The sequence below is a fragment of the Sinocyclocheilus rhinocerous genome, unplaced genomic scaffold (genome assembly GCF_001515625.1).
Source record: "Sinocyclocheilus rhinocerous isolate Xijiao unplaced genomic scaffold, SAMN03320098_v1.1 scaffold15, whole genome shotgun sequence".
Taxonomy (NCBI): domain Eukaryota; kingdom Metazoa; phylum Chordata; class Actinopteri; order Cypriniformes; family Cyprinidae; genus Sinocyclocheilus; species Sinocyclocheilus rhinocerous.
In genome coordinates this window covers 149,768-171,803 of record NW_015631053.1, presented here as the reverse complement: position 1 = coordinate 171,803, position 22,036 = coordinate 149,768, and the positions used below count along the sequence as shown (strand labels likewise).

The following is a 22,036-nucleotide window of genomic DNA, read 5'->3' as shown; positions in this document are numbered from 1 at the left end:
ACAATAGTAAACACAATTTTTTCAGTTAAAGGCAGTTCATCATTGAATTCAGTGATGTCATCAGCTAGCTCAGTCCAGTTTAAATAGTATCTGTGCAATCAAGTCGACGATATCGCTGGATATTAAGTGTGCCCAACTAAGCAAGCCAGAGGCGACAGCGGCAAGGAACCAAAACTCCATCGGTGACAGAATGGAGAAAAAAAATAAAAAATTCTCCGAAAAAAATTTGTCACTCTGCATGAACTTTTAACTTGAAATAGTAAAGGGCATACAAATATGAAATAAAAATTTTAATTAATTAGAATTTATGATAATAAAAATTTATTGATTTTTATATTTGTATAATTTGTTTATAATTTATGTGAATGCATACTGTGTATGAAAAAATTATATTACACTTTTCCATTTCATGTAATTTAAATCTTACTGATTAAAATAAACCATATTCATACATGCAAAATATTAGCATTTTGCATGTTTAGAAATAAATAAATAAAAAAAAAAAAAAAAAAAAAAAAATTTTTTTTTTTTTTTTTTGTTTTTTTTTTTTGTGAGGGAGTCAAGCACACGTGTGTTTTTAAATGTGTGCAGATGAAGCAACAAGCAATTAGTATGTAGAAGAAGCTGGATGGAGGAGAGCAGAGCAGCACATTAGCATAGAGGATTACTGCAGCTTTACGACTCGAGCTGGAGCCGCTGGCCACGCAAACCAATCATAACCTGTGCCCAAAAAACACCTCTGGGGCCCGTTGGGCTCCGACACACACACACACACACACACACGCAGACACACACACATACACACACACAGACACAGACACACACACACAGACACACACACACGCAGACACACACACATACACACACACAGACACAGACACACACACACAGACACACACACACGCAGACACACACACATACACACACACAGACACAGACACACACACACAGACACACACACACACAGACACACACACACGCAGAAACACGCACATGCAGACACACACGAACGACAGCTGAACGACGTCTCCTCTTACACACTCATCCAGAGAGACGCGAGAACGATACGTCATGTTTCTGCTCGGATTAGCCAAGCCTCTCTGTTGAATTATATGGCTGGAGGCGTAAAGTATAGATGGGAGGCGTCGCTGAAGGCCGCTGCCATGGGCGTGTTCATTTGTTTAGCGTCCAGTGGCCAGATGAACAATAATCAGAGGAGTTTAGCAAACAGGATCGGGCCGGCGTGACGCTCCAAATGCGGCTAGAAAGAGTCCAAACAGCTCAATCATCCTGGCAGTCCATCTGTGTGTTAGGGTTGTGACGGTGAGGAAATTTTCCCACCGGTTAATCGACGCGTGACAACACCGGTAATACCGGTATCACCGTCAGCACCGTCTATCGCGGCAAGCCTACTGTGTGTGTGTTTGATCACGCTCATATGATGATCTCTACATGTCAGTGTCATGTGTGTGTGTTTCTGAGTGCAACCAAAAACATGCACGATATATATATATATATATATTCCAGCAGAGTAAAACTGTAAAAGAAGAGTACAGTGCTGTAAAATCAGCACTGGGTTTATATAATAGTGTCAAAATAAGTTCTGTTACTGAAGCCAGTTTTGGAGATTTCAGTTGTTTTCTAGATGGAGCTGTACATTATAACCAATAGCTTGTATGGCCTAGAAAGAAAGTCAGGTAGAAAAGAAAGTCATTTCAGTGATGGAGCAAATTATTGCGTTTGTTGACCGATTATGATACCATTTTTTGCTTTGATGTAACTTGAAAGTGACATTCTGCAGTGTGCCATGTTAAACTGTTCTATTCTATGCTATTCTATTCTATATATAAAATATTAAGTATTATTAATATTTGTTTATTTTTATATTATCTTTATAATATTCTAAATACTATAAGTGTGTGTGTGTGTGTGTGCATATATATATATATATATATATATTGCAGTTGTTATTTTTATATATATGTTTATGTGCTGAAGAGTTATGCATTACTAACATTTTAATATGATCGTACAGGTGCAGTTTTAAGCAGATGTGTAGTAAAACCACAAATGAATAGCATCGGGTGAATTACTGACACAAACTCCATCAACTTTAAACAATTTTGCTTTATTTTATAATAATTATTCATGTTAAAATTAGTTTTAATAATAATGATGATGATGATGAATGCAATTTTCATAATTATATTAAATATATATTTTATTAGCTAAACAGCCATGCATTACACTGATTTTACCATGATTATATAAAAAAAATCACTAGCACAGCTTTTTATGAAATAGTTAGAAAATGAGATCTGTTGCTTACACATGCGATCTTGACAGGCAGTCTTTGAGATTCAGTCGTTCTCTGTTGAAGTGGATGGAGCTGAAATTCTTGCCTGAGGGCTTCACAACAACCAGCTCGTTTTAGAAAACACTTGTGTAAAGGGGTAGGTTTAGGGTTAGGGGATAGAAAATATCGTTTGGTCAGTATAAAAGTAAAAGAAGTCTATGGAAAGTCCCCAAAATTCATAGAAACCTAACGTGTGTGTGTGCAGGTCTGGTGGTGCGAGAGGCCAGTATCGAGATCACCCGTCAGCAGGTGGAGGAGCTCTTCGGTCTGGAGGATTTCTGGTGTCAGTGTGTGGCCTGGAGCTCGGCAGGAACCACCAAGAGCCGTAAAGCCCACGTCCGGATCGCCTGTGAGTCCAAACACACTACAGCACACGCCTGACACACACACAAACAGGACCTGAGACGACATGGAGGAGTGTATGCTGACGTTTCCCTTTCCTCTGGTGGAGCTGTGTTGCGTTTACATTCTTGTGGTGGTTTTCCTCATTTAGTGTTGCTAACAAAAGCAGCATCCTTAATCGCATTAATCACAGCGCTGGTGTTTATAAGCAGCTGCTGACCTCTCTCCGTCCAGCAGCCTTCTCCTGAAGAGTTTATATCCACGGACAGAAATCAAGCTTGATGTTGCATGTCTCTCTGCGTCTCAAACACAGATACCTTTACAAACCCGTTTCAGACAATACAGTGACATTAGAAAGGTGTGTGAATGTGATTTATTAGATCAGGCAATCACAAAAGTTTTTATCAGTCAAACCCCTTTCAACTGAAATATGTACTTATCCCTGAGATTTTAAGTTAATATTTCAGTTATATAACAACACATTTGACGCATGACATGCAGGTAAACAGATAAAACATTTCATGTTTTTTAAAAAAGATTCTTTATGCAAATTTTTGTGTATTAATTATTAAATATAAAAAAATACTTAAATCATAAATATAACAAAATATTTGATGTATTTTTTAAAATATATTTTTATTTTATGCATTTTTGTGCATTAATAACTAAATATAAAATAAATACTTAAATAAAAAGTAAATATAACAGATACATTTTTTTTGTATTTTTAAAAAATATTTGTATTTTATAAATTTTTTTTGCATTAAATATAAAAATAAATACTTAAATAAATCATATATATATAACAAAATATTTCATGTATTTTTAAACATTTGTATTTTATGTACATTTGTGTATTAATAATTAAATATAAAAATAAATGCTTAAATCAAACATATAACAAAATATTGAATGTATTTTTAAACATTTTTATTTTATGCAAATTTTTGTGTATTGATAATTAAATATAAAAATAAATACCTAAATAAATAATATATATAACACACATTTTTTATGTATTTTAAAAATTATTTTAATAATTATGCAAATTTTGTGTATTAATAATTAAACATAAAAAATAAATACTTAACAAAATCATATATAAAATAATTCAAATGAAAAAAGGAAAAATCTTAAGTTTAATTTATATATATATATGTTTATTGTTGTTGTTTTTTCTTTGTTTATTGTTTCTTGTTTTATTTAAATATTTGATTTAATAAGTACAAATAAAATAATTAAATAAAAAATATAATACAAAATTGAAACTTTAAATAAATGTTTGTTATTTATATTCACTGCAGATTTTCTTAGATTTTCTCTCTTTGTATAAACATTTTTATTTAAAGTAAAAGACACTTTCGTTGATATTATATGATCTAATGAATGGCATCCAGAGATTTTTAGGTGTGCCTGAAATGTGCTTCTATTTGGGCTGCTGTTATATTGCTGAGAGCGGTTGGTCAGTTTCCAGCAGAGAGCCGTGGTGAAGCAGCTTGTTTTTCCAGCATGAGGAGCCGCTGCTGTACTGAAACCTCACTCGTTCTCAGCTCAGACGGAGGAGATCTTCAGCGTGTGAACGAGAGATGCGTCCGCTGTGTGAAATGAGTCAGTCATGAGACCAGAACAGTAATTTCTTCATGAATCACACTGCTCTGATCGGGCTGTTTGTTTATTTTTGCATGCAGCCTTGGAACACTGCAGCCATTTATTGTCCGTTTAATTCTATTTGCTGTAGATTCAGGAGGAAACACTACAGTATTTGCTTTTTCAGTGAAACACTGCAGCTGGCACCTGGTTAGGGCACTTAATTACTCCTCCTCGTTGACCTGTTGATCTCCTCATGGGCTTTAGTTACAGTCGATCTCTCAGTTGAGCTGGTCTCAGGTCAGTGTTCTGCTCTAATGATCGTAACCTTTGATTCAAATCTAAACGAGTCTCTATTCAGAGGCTAATGGAAACCACAGCGATCATTTAGCCTTTTTCAGCATCCCGTCTGTGACAGATGTTTTAATCAGGGCCTGAGTAACACTCCAGAGCGATAAATAAGCAGCGTTTTGTTGTTGTGGATCGCTGATCAATGGAAGCGCCGTAAAGTTCAGGAGCTGTAGAAAGCTGGCGCTCTCATTGAGAATATTAATGGAGAGCGTGATTTGTGAGCGTGTCGCATCGGGCACTTCCAACGTGAGTTATGAGGGGACGAGCTTCGATCCGGACGCAGATGCTGTTTAACACGGACTCACACACTGCTGTGATTTACCTCCACACAACACACTCAACTAGAGAGAGAGACTCACAATAGCACACTACTGTGATGCTCATACTAGCGCTGCTGTGTTTACTGTCACAATGGAATAGCTGACTGAAATACTGCGTTTGTCAAAATGCACAATATACAACTAGAGCACAGTGTGTGAAATACTGTATCCAGCAATGCAATGCACTTGACTTGACCTTCCATTTACAGTGTGATGAATGAACTGGAAGTCATAACAGCCTTTATTTATAACCTTTTTACTGGATTTTACCTAAACAGACTGCCAAATTATAAGACACAATTTGTTTTAAAATGCAAATTTATGATTCATTTGTAAGATGATAGCTAGATGCTGGTTATTGTGTTGGAAAAAATAGTATTTTTTACTATATTTTAAATGGCATTTTATTTTACTATATCTATACACATAAAACTTAAAAGTGAAAATTTAAAAAAATATATATTTTAAAAATGAAGTTGTTTAAAAATAGTATTTTTTTTTTAATTATGACTTAAAGTATTAACTATATTTGATTTTACTACAGTATATATACATAAAACTTAATACTTAAAAATAAGTATGTTTGTATATATGCATACATGCATAAAATTTGTATTTTGAATTACATTTGAATTACATTCAAGTTTTAAGAAATAGTTAAGCATTTGTAATGCATTAAAAACTTAAATATTAACTTAAATATTAGTTATATAATAATTATATTTTTTATATTTTTATATTAAAAATAGCTTGCAGTATACTGTGAAATATGGTGCATTTTGGCAGTATGCAGTTTAGTTTTTCAAACAACCTATATTCAAAATAGCATAGTAGAATACTATTATTACCATTTCTGCAAAATATAGATAAAGCAGAAATTATAGTATGCTATTCTTATCACTGCAGTCCTTCATGCTTGATGTTCAGAAGAGAATACTAGCTTACTCTTACTGAATACTGCAGAGTATGCTCTGTATACTACCTACTGTACTATTCATTTAGTCAAACAGTATGCATTATTCCCTGACAAACCGTTTCAAACACTGTCACATACTATTGCATGTTTAATTCAGTGAGAGGCATCCAGATAAAATTATTTTAGCATTTATAATCTAATTATGTGTAAATATTTACTTAATGTCGCAGCCTGATCAAATAATGAATCATAAAAGATGTTAAAAATCACAGTTGACATTTCAGTTGTTAGACTGGAAGTAGGTTGAGTGCAGTGCAGTGCATTATGGGATGCAATATATTCTGTGCAGTGTGCACATTTAGTAGGTCATCTGGATATTTCAAGCATATGGGAAAATTGCATACTATACATGGTATGCACGCTATATATACTGCAGCAATCATAGGCGTAGTATGCTGTCCCAGTCTCAGTGTGTACTGAGGGCTGTTTTGTGGGTTTGGACGCTGATCTGGATGCAAACTCAGAGATTAAAGCTCAAATCAAATGCCGGATTCCTTCATTGGTGTTCTCATTGGCTGACGAGAGACTTCAGCTATGTAAATGGTCCTTAATTCACTAACCTGTGTAATTTAGCGCAAGTAGCCCAACACATGCACTCAGTGTAATTGTTTTCACATGCGTCCACGTGTGCGGCCGCGGCTCGGCAGAGGAGGCTCATGGGAGCACGAGTGCGGTCAGGGGTTCGAGCGGATCTGCTCGCTGCGTTTGGCTGAGAGGAGCCGTCATCATCACGGCCAACACAAGCTGTGAGATTCCCCCCGAAGCCAAAGCCAACAGGAGACGCTTTGTTGTGTGTGTTTCCCTCAACGCATTTCATACAGTGGCAGATCTCAAAGCAAACTCCACTTTTAGAAAGGAAATCTGTTTCATTCTTCTTTCTGTTGTGTTGCTAGGGTGTTTTGGGTGGTTGCCAGGGTGTTTGTGAGTTACACGCTGAATTGTAATACTTGATGTCAGAGGTTTGTTTAGAATATTTATTGTATAAAATATTGAATGTTTTCAGGCCTTTGTAAGATTCAGCTGAAGTTAAATGCTTAAATGAAATCTGACTAATGCTTGTATGTTTAAAACTCACTAATGTGTTACCAGGGTTGCTTGATGGTTTCTATGAGGTTGCTAGGTTGTTTTGGGTGGTTGCTAAACAGTTTCTAGGGTATATTTTGCCTGTTTTGTTGTCTAACAGTTGTTATACAGTTGCTGTGGTGTTCTGGGTGGTTGCTAGGGTGTTGTTAAGAAGTCTCTAAGGTGTTTTTGATCCAGAAGCTGCTATATGGTAGCTAGGTTTTTTTGAGGGGTAGTTAAAAGGTTGCTAGGGTGTTCTGGATGGTTGCTAGGGAATTGCTATGAAGTCTGTACAGCGTTTTTGGTCAAACCGCTGCTGTATGGTTGCCAGGATGTTCTGGATGGTTGCTAGGGAGTTGCTAAGAAGTCTGTAGTTTTTTTTTTGGTCGAACAGCTGCTATGTGGTTGCTAGGGTTTTTTGGATGGAATCGCAGTTTCCACAACTGTGTTCGACTAGAAGCGGCGCCGCTCGGATCGATCAGTGTTTGACATCTGCGAGAGCGATTCGAAAGCCCACGGAGCAGTCTGCTCTCTATTGCTCTCGTGGTACTGTAATACACTGATCTGTCTGCGCCACGTCAAGTCGAACACACCTACTAGTTTACACCGTTAACACACAGAGATGTGGCGCACACGTGAGGCTGTAGTGTGAACGCGTCCACCCCCCTTAGATGTAAGGCTACATTTACACTGGTGCGTTTTTGTTTTAAAATGAAAACAATTCTTGTCCATACTGGCGTTTCCACTGCGTTTCAGAAAAAATCTCCGTCCATACTACACGACCAAATGCACGTGTTACGTGACCATCCATGCACACTGTAGCATCATGCTGCATAAGACAATAAATAAGATTTATATTCCACTTTTACTCACATCAAGCAATCTTCCATCCCAAACTTTTGCATAAAATATGCTGAATGTTTGATGTGTGTCGTAAGATTCAGCAGAATGAGAGCTGCGTGTAATTTGATTTGATCTTTTGTGTTTTCTGTCGTGCAGCTGAAGCTTCTCTTCTGAAAGTTTGTTGTGTTCCTGAAAGTCTGGAGACTGAAATGCAGCATCTATCGTCTCCAACCTTGCATTAATTTATAATAGGCAGAAAGGTTGTGTGGCACTACATATCACAAATGGCATTGTAATGCATTTGGCCCATTAGAGGCGGTAATAAATTCAGCTTGTGTGTTTGCTCATTTCCACCCTGCCCAGCTCTACCGTACATTATTCACCACTCAGGTTTTTGGCACAGGAACGGCACAAAATATGGATGGCGTTTTGTCCAGAACCCCAAAGTGCTTTAAATTGGGTCGCTTGCTTCAACCGCTGCTAATGTGAGAAACCCACGCGGCGTACGGCGAACGAACAGATAGTGAGGAGAGCTTTGATTTAGCTCAAACTGTTCAGATGGATTGGACGAGGAAACTTTCCTCAAACCGTTCGCCAGGATGTAATGAGTCAGTCAAAGGAACATGCGATTGCAGTGCCAATGTTTACTTCTGTGCCTCGTTTTCATTTAATTCATCCTGTTAAGGTTGAGAGCATTTTTGCGAGGAGCTGCTATATGGTTGCTAGAGTTTTTTCGGGTGTTTGTTATGAGGTTGCTAGGGTGTTCTGGGTGGTTGCTCGGGTGTTGCTAAAACATTTATAGGGTGTTTTTGGTCCAGCAGCTGCTATACGGTTGCTAGGGGTTATTGGGTGGTTTTTATGAGGTCGCTAGGGTGTTCTGGGTGGTTGCTAGGGTGTTCCTGAGAATTTTGTAGAATGTTATAGGTCTAACAGCTGCTATATGGTTGCTAGGGTTTTTGTGGTGGTTGTTATGAGGTTGCTAGGGTTCTTTTGGGTGGTTGTTATGAGGTTGCTAGGGTGTTGCTAAGAAATTTGTAGAATGTTATTGATCAAACAGTTGCTATATGGCTGCTAGGGTTTTGGGGTGGTTGTTATGAGGTTGCTAGGGTTTTGGGGTGGTTGTTATGAGGTTGCTAGGGTGTTCTGGGTGGTTGCTAAGAAATTTGTAGAATGTTTTTGGTCTAATAGCTGCTATATGGTTGCTAGGGTTTTGGGGTGGTTGTTATGAGGTTGCTAGGGTTTTTTGGGTGGTTGTTATGAGGTTGCTAGGGTGTTCTGGGTGGTTGCTAAGAAATTTGTAGAATGTTTTTGGTCTAACAGCTGCTATATGGTTGCTAGGGTTTTGGGGTGGTTGTTATGAGGTTGTTAGGGTTCTTTTGAGTGGTTATGAGGTTGCTAGGGTGTTCTGGGTGGTTGCTAAGAAATTTGTAGAATGTTTTTGGTCTAATAGCTGCTATATGGTTGCTAGGGTTTTTGGGTGGTTGTTATGAGGTTGCTAGGGTATTTTTTCTGAAATCTTTTTCTTTTCTTCTGAACTCATGGTGTTAAGGTGGAGAGCTGCAGAATTTAGTGCCGTCTCTGACTCCAGACTGGATTCACGTGTGTCAGAACATAAGCGGTTAAATGTGGCCGTGGCCTGTCTCGAGGGACGGCTGTAATGGAATGAAAATGCTGGTAATTGGTGTGAGTTGTTTAAACTGCCAATGGCAGCATGGCGTGTCGACTGACTCATGCTTTAAGCAGCCACTCAGCCGCTATTATTACTGTAATGGCCTCCGATGCGACTAAAGCCGTTTCCTACATACTCATTTCACTTTCAGTGGTGTGGAAACAGCACTGGGTCACAGAACTGAGAGAAATCTCTGTTTTCAGCCTTCTCATGATGTTCTGTGTTCTGTTTTTACTCTGAAATAGCAAAGAGTGTTTTTTCTCCTATTATTTCATCCAAACAGCCAGGTTTACTTGCATTACATTTTGCGCAATGTTTTGACATTACATATTGAATCTACACAGTAAAATTAAAAAAACTTCAGATTATTATTTAAACTTTAAATGAAATGCTTAATGCAAGAAAAACATGTATACTTTCCGTAATTTCATCCAAACAGCAATTCTAACTTCTTAAAATATATTCAAAATGTTTAACACATTTATAACACAGTAAAATCTACTTAAAATATAATCTTAGACAACTTTTCCCCATTATTGCATTAAATTATTATTATTTAAATTGTTAAATATATAAAACTACTGTAGCTTCAAAAAGTAGATTCAAAATGCTTAATACATGTAAAACAGTAAGGTCCACTTAAAAATAACAATAAGTTTTCTTTTCATGCTTTTGCATTCAAAAAAAAAAAAAAATATATATATATATACATTTGTTTGTCTCTCTGTGTCCACATACTGTATTTTGATGCAGGTAAATTCTCATCAAAACGGTTTTCATTAATATATTTGACTGTTTTTGTTGTCAGACAAGCGAAATAATCTGAAATAGTGACTGAAACGCGTCCCATTAATGCTAAATTCACACTACAGTTAGTTAACGAGCACGCCGACAGGTCGGGCTGTGATCGGGGGGAAAATCAGCGGGTGACGGGCGTTCGTCAATCTTTGTGTGAACTACACAACGATGCATCAAAGAGGCTCACTGATGCATCGCCGACGGCAAACAAATATCTAGCATGCCAAATATCTGGACCGGTCGGCCGACTCGACATCACGTGGTGTCAGGTGTCGTGACAAGCTACAGCCAATGAGAGAGCAAGGCATGGGTTGAGGTCACCGGAAGAAAAACAACAGCAGCAACATGGCTTAAAGAAAAGTTTGGACACAATTAGGGCTGTGCAAAAAATCAAATGCGATTTTGAACGCGATTTTGTGTAGCTTGTCAGTGAACTACGGCTCTGTGTAGTAAATGCCGCTCCATCTGAAAGCATGTGCTGGAGATTTACTACTAATCACAGAACCGGCTTTACTGACGAGATGCGCATGAAAATCGCATTTGATTTTTTGCACAGCCCTAGACACAATAAATGGAGCAAAATTTTTCATCGAGCAAAGCATCCATTTTCAAATGAACAACTCCTGTTTCACATGTTGTTTCGCGTCATTCCCGTTCCAATTCTCGTGTGTGTTTTCGTGACAAAACGTGGTTTGTAGAGTCATTGGGTGACAGAGTTGTTGTCAGCTCGTGTTGTGTGTAACCCCCGGTTGCGGATCATTTACAGAGTCACGTAGTGTGAACACCACAACGAGAGCCATCGTCTGATGAAATCAAATACACATAAGATAAAGACAATAGCTGTGCTGTGATTTCACCTATACTTGCATGTAAAATTAGAGAAGCAACATAATATCTGGTTTAACTAAAAGCGCTGCTCCTCTCAGCCGCTCGCTGAACAGAGCAGACACAGTGCAACAGTACCTGCGAGTCTCAGAGACTAAATAAGGTTTGGGCAAACCCTAAAGATTTGTCGCTAGGTGCATTTTTTGAAAAAAAATAAAAAAAATCGCTAAAGGGGTCTGAAAAGCCGCTAAATCTAGCGACAAAGTCGTTAAGTTGGCAACACTGTGCATCACCATTTGTCCAACTACGAGATAGGCAACGGGTCAAACAGAAAATGCGCGCTGCGTTAATAAAATTTGTGCCGTTAAAATTAATTTGCGTTAATGCTTTATTAACATGTTAATTTTGACAGCCCTAATATATACTGTACACACAATTTTTTAACAGGATATACAAGCTGTACAGATTAATATATTAAATATTTTCTTTCTTCAGCCTGATAAATTCAACATGTAGATTTCAGTCATTTTGGGGTGATGCAAACAATCTTTGAATCTATTTTTGAATTGATTTATTAAAACAGGCAGTCCAAAAGAACTTCAAACTCAACATCTGTCATTTGATATGTCAAATTTATGACACTATTTAATAGCACTTTGAGCTGGTACTTGTATTAGAGGTGCTCTGTATGAGTGTGTGTGTGTGTGTGTGTGTGTGTGAGTGAGTGAGTGAGTGAGTGAGTGAGTGAGTGAGTGAGTGTGTGTGATTGTGTGTGTGTGTCATGAGAGCAAATCGTTTATTCTCTTTCAGATCGTTTGATGTGACATGATGGTGAATGTGGCTCTTCAGTGTCTTTTGATCAATCAGTCAATATAATTACTGATCAGAATAAAGTTGTGTTCCTTCTAATAGCAGCTGATATATGTGTGTGTGTGTGTGTCTTTCTCTCTCTGGTTGACCTTGGTTTGTTATGTGTGATGGCCGCAGGGCAGCTTTCTGTCTGTTTCAGTCGCTCGGTCTCACTGTACAACCCTCTCTTCTCTTCAGTGACAAACAGCGAGAGACTCGCTAATGATGCTCTCGACAGGATCTTACAGCATCTGCTTACTGACCTCAGATCAGAAAACAGGCATGAGGCCATTCTTACATTTATGTTATTATTGTTTATTCATTATTCCAAAATGAGGATGGTTGACAGAACCGGATGCTGCTGTTGAATGTCTTCATGAAAACTGACCAAAACAACTTATTTTTATCTCACATCTTTCTTTAAATGTACCAAACAGCCTGTATGTGAAAGTAATTCATAATTAGAGGATCATTTGGGATACTGTACCCATCCAAACATCCCACAAGACCCTTCATCATGAGGTCAAACGCACATCTTTGGGCTTCTGCTTGAAACAGATACCCAACACACACAAACCGCATGTTTCTGTCAAACACAGCTAAAACACACTTTAGTTAACAAGCACTGGCTCTGTTTAATAACACTTATTATAATTAATCCATCAAATATACATGAAACGTTTCTTTATCATCAGAGCATCGACTCCAGCAAACGTGTCTCCTGTTTCTGTTTGTTTGGATCGTTGGTTCTGCGCCTCCGGTCCAAATTTAAGCAGATTCTCTGTTGCACGTGTGTAGAGAGAGCAATACAATCTCATAAAAACAGTCTAGTTTAACCCAAAATCAAGAGAAAAAACTGAATATGTTTAGTATAAAGGAAAGTAAGCCTATTTTTAGAGCTATTAAGCTGTTTTACAGTATAAAATTATAGCACATCTCAACATCTGCCTCACATTCACGATCTCAACCTATTCTCTAAAACTATCATTTTCAATGACTTCATATCCAATTTTTTGATCACTGGCAGCTTATTCACCACATCCAGCATCAAATGACAGTGACATTTATATTTCATTGCGAATAGTAATTGCTCTGCAGAAAAAGCCATTCAAACCACTTCAATTTTTGCTGATATTTGTTTGTTTTATGCCTGCGGTAATTATGAGTGAAACGTCACGTCATCATTGTGTATCAAACAGTGCCACCTTGAGGAAAAAAGATGCATTGCACATATTGAGTCAGATATGCAATAATTTACAGCAATACTCAAGACCCTCTATTTTAAAACTTTCTTTCCTCTCCTATAAGAGAGCTGTTTTTCTTTCTCAATCCTTTATTCTCCTCCTTTCCAGCTGATTATATATAGAGAGATCTCAAGCCATTTCTAAACTCACTTCAATGATGCATACAAGGTTACTCATAAGAGGCCAGTTGTGTGAGAAGCTTGTGTATAGCTTCTTGCTCAAACTGAGTCATCAAATGTAATTACGCTTGTTTTATCTGCTATGTAGAGTGGACAGAGTGATGGGGCAAAGCAAAGTGAATTGCTATTTTTTTCAGCATAGAGCACTTCTAAAATGTATTCTTAGGTCAGAAATTACATATTGTGATCTGTAAATTATCCAAATATTGATTTAATGATATTTAAAACAGACAGGCTGAATATGTAGAGAAACAAAACCCAGAAAACAAGCACATTTTAAATGGACATTAATATTCAACATATACATACACTTTTTTTTTTTTTTTTTTTTTTTTAGCAGCCTTGGATTTTTTGCAATTATTTTAAATTATTTTTATTTTTTTTAGTTTCACTTGTGAAAACACTTGTGACTATTTATTTAATAATAATATATTAATTATTTTTGGCGAGTATTTAATTATTTATTTTGTAGAATATATATATATAATATATATAACACATTTTTTTTTTAATATTAATCAAAAATATTAATGATTAAATATATAATAATTATATATAATTAAAAATAAAATAACATGTAAATAAATGTATAAATATGAAAAATAATTACATATATAGTTGTTGTAATATTATTTTTATTGAAATATTTTTAATTAATATATAATAAATATTATAATAAAATATATATTGATAATGTAATAAAATATTGTAAATAAACTAAACTAAAATAAAATGCATAATACATTTATTTAAACAAATGTTAAAATATTATATATAGTATTAAAATAAAATATATGTAGTGTTAAAATATATATACTGTAATTTGTTATTGCAATATTTTATTTTATTTACTGTACAGATTTAAATACAGATTACTATACATGCTCATCAAATACACCAGCCTGAAAACCTGAGCTAAAGAAGTTAAATATAGTTATGAGATTTCTGTGAAAAAAGCATCATTTTCTAATTGTAACGGTTTTTGATATTCCTGTCATTCCTCACTCAAGTGGATGGCGCTGTACTTGTGCGTCTGTGAGTGAGATGATGGCTGCTGACTGAAGGCCCTTAAATGGGATTTCCTTGATTGTCATTTTCTCTTCAGGTAGCGTGTTGTCGATCTCTGTTGCGAGCGCAGATAGATGAGGCTGAGGCGTGTGCTCTATATAACACTGACGTCCTCCACCTCCAGCAGAACTGATGGAGCGCCTCCTGCTCTCTCCTCTCCCACCTCCTGTGGGAAATATTGGATTTTTATTAGAGTCTCTCTGTATCTGTCATCCTCTGTGGAGCTGGATGGCCGTGGAGGAGACAGACAGAGATGGAGGAGGCCCAGAGGAGAGCGTGAGAGTGCCGCTCATCCATCACTGTCATCAGCAAAGATGATTGACAGCGCATTCAACCAATCGCTGTCAGTCTGCCCTGCTCTCATTTGGTAGCACAGAAGTGACAAAGTCATCTAGATTTGTTTGGAATCAAAGCAGCTCGAGAAGTGACAGGCACATGAGTCAATGCAGCCAGATCTTTCATTTTATTTTACTTTTATTTTACCATTTTGAGCACGCAAACAATTCTTTGTCTATCCGAATTCTGAATGCCCGTTCGAATCATGTTTGGTTATAGACACATTTATAACTTCTGTTTAAAATATTTTTATTATATTTTTAGCTGTCATCAACATTATTCATTATTATAAATTATTATATAGTATTTTATAAAGAGTTTATTTGCAAAAACAGATAACTCTGTTTTTAACAATTTTCAAAAATGAAGTTTTTTTTTATTGTGTATTCCAATTAACCTCAATCAAACTGCAGATGGGTTATTTTGATTAAGTAAAAATAACTAAAAAAATACAGCGAACTAACATAATAAAAACATGATAACATAATAAAAAAAAAACATGATTTTTGAACATTTAAAAAAACTGAGTTGTTTTTGCAAATAAACTTCATATTTTGACATATATAAATTATTGTCTGTCTTCAAAATTTATATACAATGTGCATATAGGAATGAAATAAGTTTTAATTTGTAACATATTATATTACATTTAATATAATTAGATTTTTTATTATTATAAATAGTAGCAGTAGTTGAATGCACATTTAAAGCAATTAAAATTGCTTAGTAAAACTAAGCAAAGACATTCTAAATTCTAAATTAAGCTATTAATTAAGCTTTGTCATTAACATTTATATGAATAAAATACACCATATATCATAGATTGGTTTGAACTTTCCCATTGTGCTGTGAAGCTGTCCACACTGTAAAACAGAAGCTGTCTTTGTAGGTTTTGAGGTTTTGAGACACATGTGATGCACAACTAGCAATAAGAAGAAACACTGAGCCGAATGTGAATCTGTGTTTATGATGTTTTTATCACTCACAGAGAAATGAATCTGAACCCATTTGTCATCATGACACTGTTTTCCCATCATGGACCAATGATAAATGTGAAAATCACACTGACGGCAGATAAGCAGCAAATATTGTTGGGGAAAATCCACATGCTTTAAATGAAACTGCTCAGAGAAAAGCAGGGTTCATTCATTCATTCATTCATTTATTAAGCACCGATAAACACAACAGCAGTTGACCATAGTTTTTTTTTAGTTTTTTTTAGCAGTTGAACATAGTGCTGTACAAATAAAATAAAAGCAGAAAAAAGAATAACATCAGTAAAATCAAGATAATTTAATATATCGCCCATTATATTTACTTAAAATTTAATGTCACCGTGTTTTGTACATTCCACTTGCGCCTGTGCCTTGCAGCTTCTCGTACATAACGTGGTGCAGTCATGAGGTGCTAGTTCACATTTAAAAAATGCTTCTACAAACAAAGTTTCATCTGCAGATATGGCCTTGTTTAGGGGTCTGTGCCTTTGTGCATACAGACATCTGAGTGCTGAGTAGTGATTGTGTTTTTCAGCAATAGTGTGCACCCTTAATTTACAGAGAAAAGAAGATCAGGGAAAAATCTGTAGATGGAAAAATCTCCATACAAGTTCTTTGTGCATTTTTCTTTTTTTTTTGTACTTGTTACTTTGCATTTCTTGTTAGAAAATGTTTATTTAATATTTATTCAAGTTTTTTAAGGTATCTAATATTTTGATACTTAATTTCCATGATCTAAATATTCTTAAAATTAAAAGTTTGTTGTCATTTGGAAGTGTGTAGGCCTTGCATTATTATGCTGTTACATTATGATTATATATTCAGTGGCATAAAATGGTCTTTAAAATGACAATAATATCGCTTATCGCAATTATTTCTGGGGCAATATATCGCACAACAAAAAGTTGTTATCGTGACAGGCCTAGACACAAACTCTTAAAAAGAGAAGACCTGCAATAAAGTATTGTCACCTATCATTTATTACAAATATCTATATCTGCAACAAAATGTGTGTGCGTGTATGTCTGTGTCTGTGTGTTTGTAAGCATGCTTATTGAGTATTAATATAATAGTTTAACCATTTAATTTCTCTTCCTATTCTCCATATTGGATGTGTTTTACTGTCAGCCATACATCCAGGTTGGCCCAGACCCTAAAAGCATACCACCTTAAAAGCCTTAAAGTGCTGGAACCCCGGTAATCGCTGCTTGCAGCTATATTTAAAATTAAAACTGAAATAAAAATTAATAAAACCTATATAGGCATTTTTAAAAACAATAAAATAGTTTTACGTGTGTGTTTGTGAGCATATTCTCCATATTGGATGTGTTTTACTGTCAGCCATACATCCAGGTTGGCCCAGACCCTAAAAGCATACCACCTTAAAAGCCTTAAAGTGCTGGAACCCCGGTAATCGCTGCTTGCAGCTATATTTAAAATTAAAACTGAAATAAAAATTAATAAAACCTATATAGGCATTTTTAAAAACAATAAAAAGCTGATAAAAATTACAAAAGTACAGAACAAAATAACTAAAACTTTAACTAAATTAAAATGAAACCAAAAAAATAAAATCTAGTTCAAAATAGTAGCAGAAGCTATAATTAATACTAAAATAACAGTCATGCAGTGAGATGGAGACTAGTTGTGTAACGTCAGTGTTAAACTGTCTAATGGCATTAATATTCAGCGTGGAGCAGAAAGTCATTACAGCTCCGGCCATCAGCATGTGCTGCCACACGCTCCTCGTCCCGCGCCATGCTTCATTCACGCTGGAAGTCAAATAAATCCCGGGAAAGCAGGTGTGTGAGGAGCTCAGGTGAATGCAGAATGAAGACATGGATCTGTATTCCAGCAGAAGCTGAGAGGAGAGATGGGCAGCACTCTTCAATATTACATCTCATGATGTCAGAGAGAATGAGCAGCATCTAAAGTCACGCTGGACATGTGTGACAGGAGAAACACTGATTACTGCAGGACCGATGCGTGTCTCCTGTTCACTCGCTGTGACTCTGCTTTCTGTTTTACAGCAGCTTCAGAAGTCGCTCACACAGGCATATTTATAATGCATTAATGCTTTCAGTCTTTTTTTGATGTGAGGTTTTGGTTTGTGCCCAATCAATCAATCAATCAATCAATTAGGGTTGGGCGATGTCTAGCAAATTGGCATCGGACGATGTCTACAGTGAAACATCGTGATGGATGATGTCATCAGGGGGCGGGGTTAGAGGGTGTGCCCAAAGCGTGAATCCGTATGCAGAAAGGCACGGAAAACAAATAACACGTTCTACGGAGCCATTAATGGGACATATATATATATATAAGGGATTCATGTGACACCGAAGACTGGAGTAATGATGCTGAAAATTCAGCTTTGATCACAGCAATCAAAAACATTTTAATAGATATTCACATAGAAAACAGCAATTTTAAATTATAATAATATTTCACAATTTTACTGTATTTTTAGTCAAATAAAAGCAGCATTAATGAGCAGAAGAGACGTTTGACCAGTAATGTAGTTTCCTGGATGATTCCATTGAGTCTATATGTGTTCATTCATATGCATTCATGCTGAAAACGTTCATCTGTGGTTCCTTCACAGATCTCAGGAAAACATTTGACCAGGAGCCTCTGGGGAAGGAAGTGTTGCTCGAACAGGAAGTGCTTCTCCAGTGCCGCCCGCCAGAAGGAATACCTGCTGCTGAGGTACCGTCTCTCTCACACACACACACACACACACACACAGAAGCGCGGCACTCTCCGCTGATGAATTTTATATTGAATTAGAGATTAACGTTTGTTATGGGCCAAAGCAAAGGTAAACTGCTCGGCAGCTGATGTGTAGATAACTCAATCACCTCAACTAAATGTCAGCCTTTGTTGAGAAACATTTAGCTCAGTGGCCACCTGTTAATTCCTGTTTAGCTACACACGACATATCGATTGGGACATCGATTGCAGCAGGAGTGGGCTGTCAGACAAACTCGTCCTAACAACAGCAGAAAGTTTGAGCTAAACAGGATTAATAAGCGGCGGTCGTAAAGGATTTTCTCAAAGCATCCGCTCTTTTTTTCTTTCCCAAATAATCCATCTTTGCCTTGACACAGAGAGTGGAGTGGGCTGCAATCCGCCAGCAAAACATCCTCCAGGCAGCTTAAGACACTCAATGGACAGATTTGGGAGGCAGGTTTAACTCGAACGCCTCGGTCTGAGTTTTTCCTGCGCTTTTAATCATCTGAACACACGTTATGACTACCATCATTAACTTAAGACTATCTTCAGCTCGCTCGCTTCCTCAGAAGACAAGGCTTTAGTGGAAATTACTGTGAAAAATTATTTGGGCGCACCGGTGCGAGCGACCCGATCAAAGCTCATCAATAGTTGCATAATCAAATACAAATGAACCTTCTGTGCTGTTTGGTCATTTTTGACTGAAAAATGTTACTTTTTGTTTTTTTTAGATTTTTTTTTACTTCATCAAAATAAAACTGGTTCAAAAAAGTTTTGGCACTTGCTATGTGAACGCACCATTTAAAAAAAAAAAAAAAATCATGGACATGAAATTACTCGTGGTAAAAAATGACCACATTGGAAATGAATTTGAAGCGAATTTCTGCACCCAAACAAAATCAAATTGTTTTTTCTTATATCAACCTCAAATTTGGAACAACTTTATGGCTTTGATTTTTTTTCACAGTTTTAGAGTAAAACAGGTTTTGGAAAATAAATATTTCATATAGAAATGTAAAAAATATTTGTGTATAATATCATTGTTCATAATAATGAGTTACTACTAATTTTTTACTTTTTTTTTTTTTTACTTCAGCAATAAAGTGACTTCTTTAAAAACAGACCAATCTTAAGTTTGCACTCCAAAGCATTAAGATGTACGACAGTTTAAAGGGGTCCTATTATGCTCTTTTACAAAGTCTTGATTTTGTTTTGGGGGTGTACTAGAACAATGCATGGCATTGAAAGTGCTTTTGAGTGGACGATCGCTTTTTAGTTTCACTTTCACTTTCGAGATTCGCGATCGCACGTACTCTGTTTATACTATGGAGCGGCAGTACTTAGCACACTACATACAAGATTAGATGTTTGTCAGAGGTGCTCAGGATCTGAAAATCATTCGCCATTGTCCTCAGTCATCTCTCCTTACTCTGTTTATGTGGTAAGTGAGATTTTATGTACTGTAATGTAACAGGCTACCGTTAGCAAACGTTATTTGTTTTCCGTGCCTTTCTGAATATGGATTCACGCTTCGGGCACACCCCCCACCCCCTGAAAAATAACTGCATTTACTATGTACAGTTAAGTGCAACGGTAATATGTATTATGTTTATTTCAAAAATTCAGAAATTCAAAAGGTACTGTAAATATGCATTGCTGTCAATTTTAATAGTTATTTATAAATTACTTTACGTATTACAAAACATGAAGCACTTCTCCGTCGTCGTCTTGTCTGATGCACGCAACCAAGCATTCTAAACATAACCTCGCCCCTCCCCACCCCCCAACCATTCGAATTTACGTAGGCGGGAATTATTTTAACAATATTCTAATGGGCCGATTTGTGACATCACAAAACCCGGAAAACAACGCTGTAGTCCAAACGAGCCGTTCGTTGTAGTTCTTGAAAAGGGATTTTTAAAAAAAATCCCTTTGGAGTGGACTTTGAGATTTGTAACTTTGGAGATCTTTTTTTTATGCCCAAACATACACACTACACACTGACTAAAATTCAAAAAGTGAAAAAGCATAATAGGACCCCTTTATGTTGGAAAATTCATGTCAGGTCTGTGTTCAAACAGTGGTTAACGGGTAATAAATGGATCGTAACTATTCCATAAATATAGTTTAGTACCATAAAATCTCCTAAAAATATAAAATATTAAATAAAAAACATTATCAAACTAAAATACAGCAGATTCATGTCATTGAAATAAAAAATAAATTGACTGCCACACAGGGAGCATCAGGAGGGTTAAAACTACAACTTCAAATGCATCTGCACTGCAGATGATGTACGTTTTAGGCACAATATTGTCTGAATTTCTCTATTTCAGCAACAAAAATAGTTTCAAACGAAGTCACAGCTGAGCTGCTGTGAATCTCAGAGCAAAACATGATGAACGGATCTGCGTTTTTGAATGAATCAGGTGAGTCAGTGATTCAATGACTCATTCATAAGGACATTGAATCAGCTGAATGAATCAGGTGAGTCAGTGATTCAATGACTCATTCATAAGGACATTGAATCAGCTGAATGAATCAGCTGCCTTAATGAATCGACTGAATTGATGATTCAGTGACAAAGACCAGTGAATTGTTGTTTTAGTTTCATTTTATTAAAAGTATTACTTCAGTTATTTTAATCGTGTAATATTTATGTGACTGCTCAGAAGGTGCACATACATTTTTTTGACTGCTTCTAATTTGTTTAGCATGGAGTCCTGGAAAAGTTAAAGCGGGACGTGTTTATATAAGCAGCCTGGATGTTTAGAGCAGAATGGGACGTTACGTTACAGATGCACACATGCACAGTGTCAGAAACTAACAACAGGGCTTTTATTGGGTGAAATTGCTGGTGGAATATTGTAGAGCAGTTGGAGCGTTTGGTCGTGTGCAGATAAGCGGTGTCTTTCATGCGGCGCTGCTGCTTTTCACACAGGTTTGGATGTTCCTTCTGAAAGATCACAGCATGATCAATCGGCTTTTTGTGGCCGCAGGGAAAGTTGTTTATTTCCTGTTTGGGCTGGAAAAATGGGGGAAAATTGAAACAAGCTTGTATGTGAGTTGTGAGTTATGAATGCACTCAGAAATAAAATAAATACTGTATCAATGCAAGGATCTGAAGTTTCAGTGCAAGTAAAAGTGCAGGGTTATGTGATGGTGTCAGCACAGATCTGTTGTGTTTGCTGAATCAATAAATGTAAACCTTAATGATCAATAGAAAGTTCAAAAGAACAGCATTCTTGTATAAACCACCTACTTTTTAAAGTTTTTCCCAAATCTTGCAGTCATAAAAGGATTTCACAATCAAACAATAAAATAAATAAATTTAAAATTGACCAAATAAAAAGCTAATCTGGAATTTAAATTTTCAGCATTTATTATTATTATTATTATGTAAAATTCTTGCGAACTTGTTCAATTAAAAAATAATATAAAATGTAAATTTTCAGCATTTATTATTATTATTATTAGTAGTAGTGGTATTGATTATTTTATTT

The 22,036-nt window shown here is 36.2% G+C and overlaps 1 protein-coding gene across 1 annotated transcript in view; it reads left to right on the top strand.

Annotated features, from left to right (window-relative positions):
- unc5cb (unc-5 netrin receptor Cb) overlaps positions 1-22,036 on the top strand; it is a 199,839-nt gene that overhangs the window by 109,462 nt on the left and 68,341 nt on the right. Inside the window, exons 3-4 of the mRNA XM_016554070.1 lie at positions 2,562-2,705; positions 18,406-18,509. Of these exons, the coding sequence (XP_016409556.1) occupies positions 2,562-2,705; positions 18,406-18,509 (248 nt within the window). The remainder of the gene's footprint in view (positions 1-2,561; positions 2,706-18,405; positions 18,510-22,036) is intronic.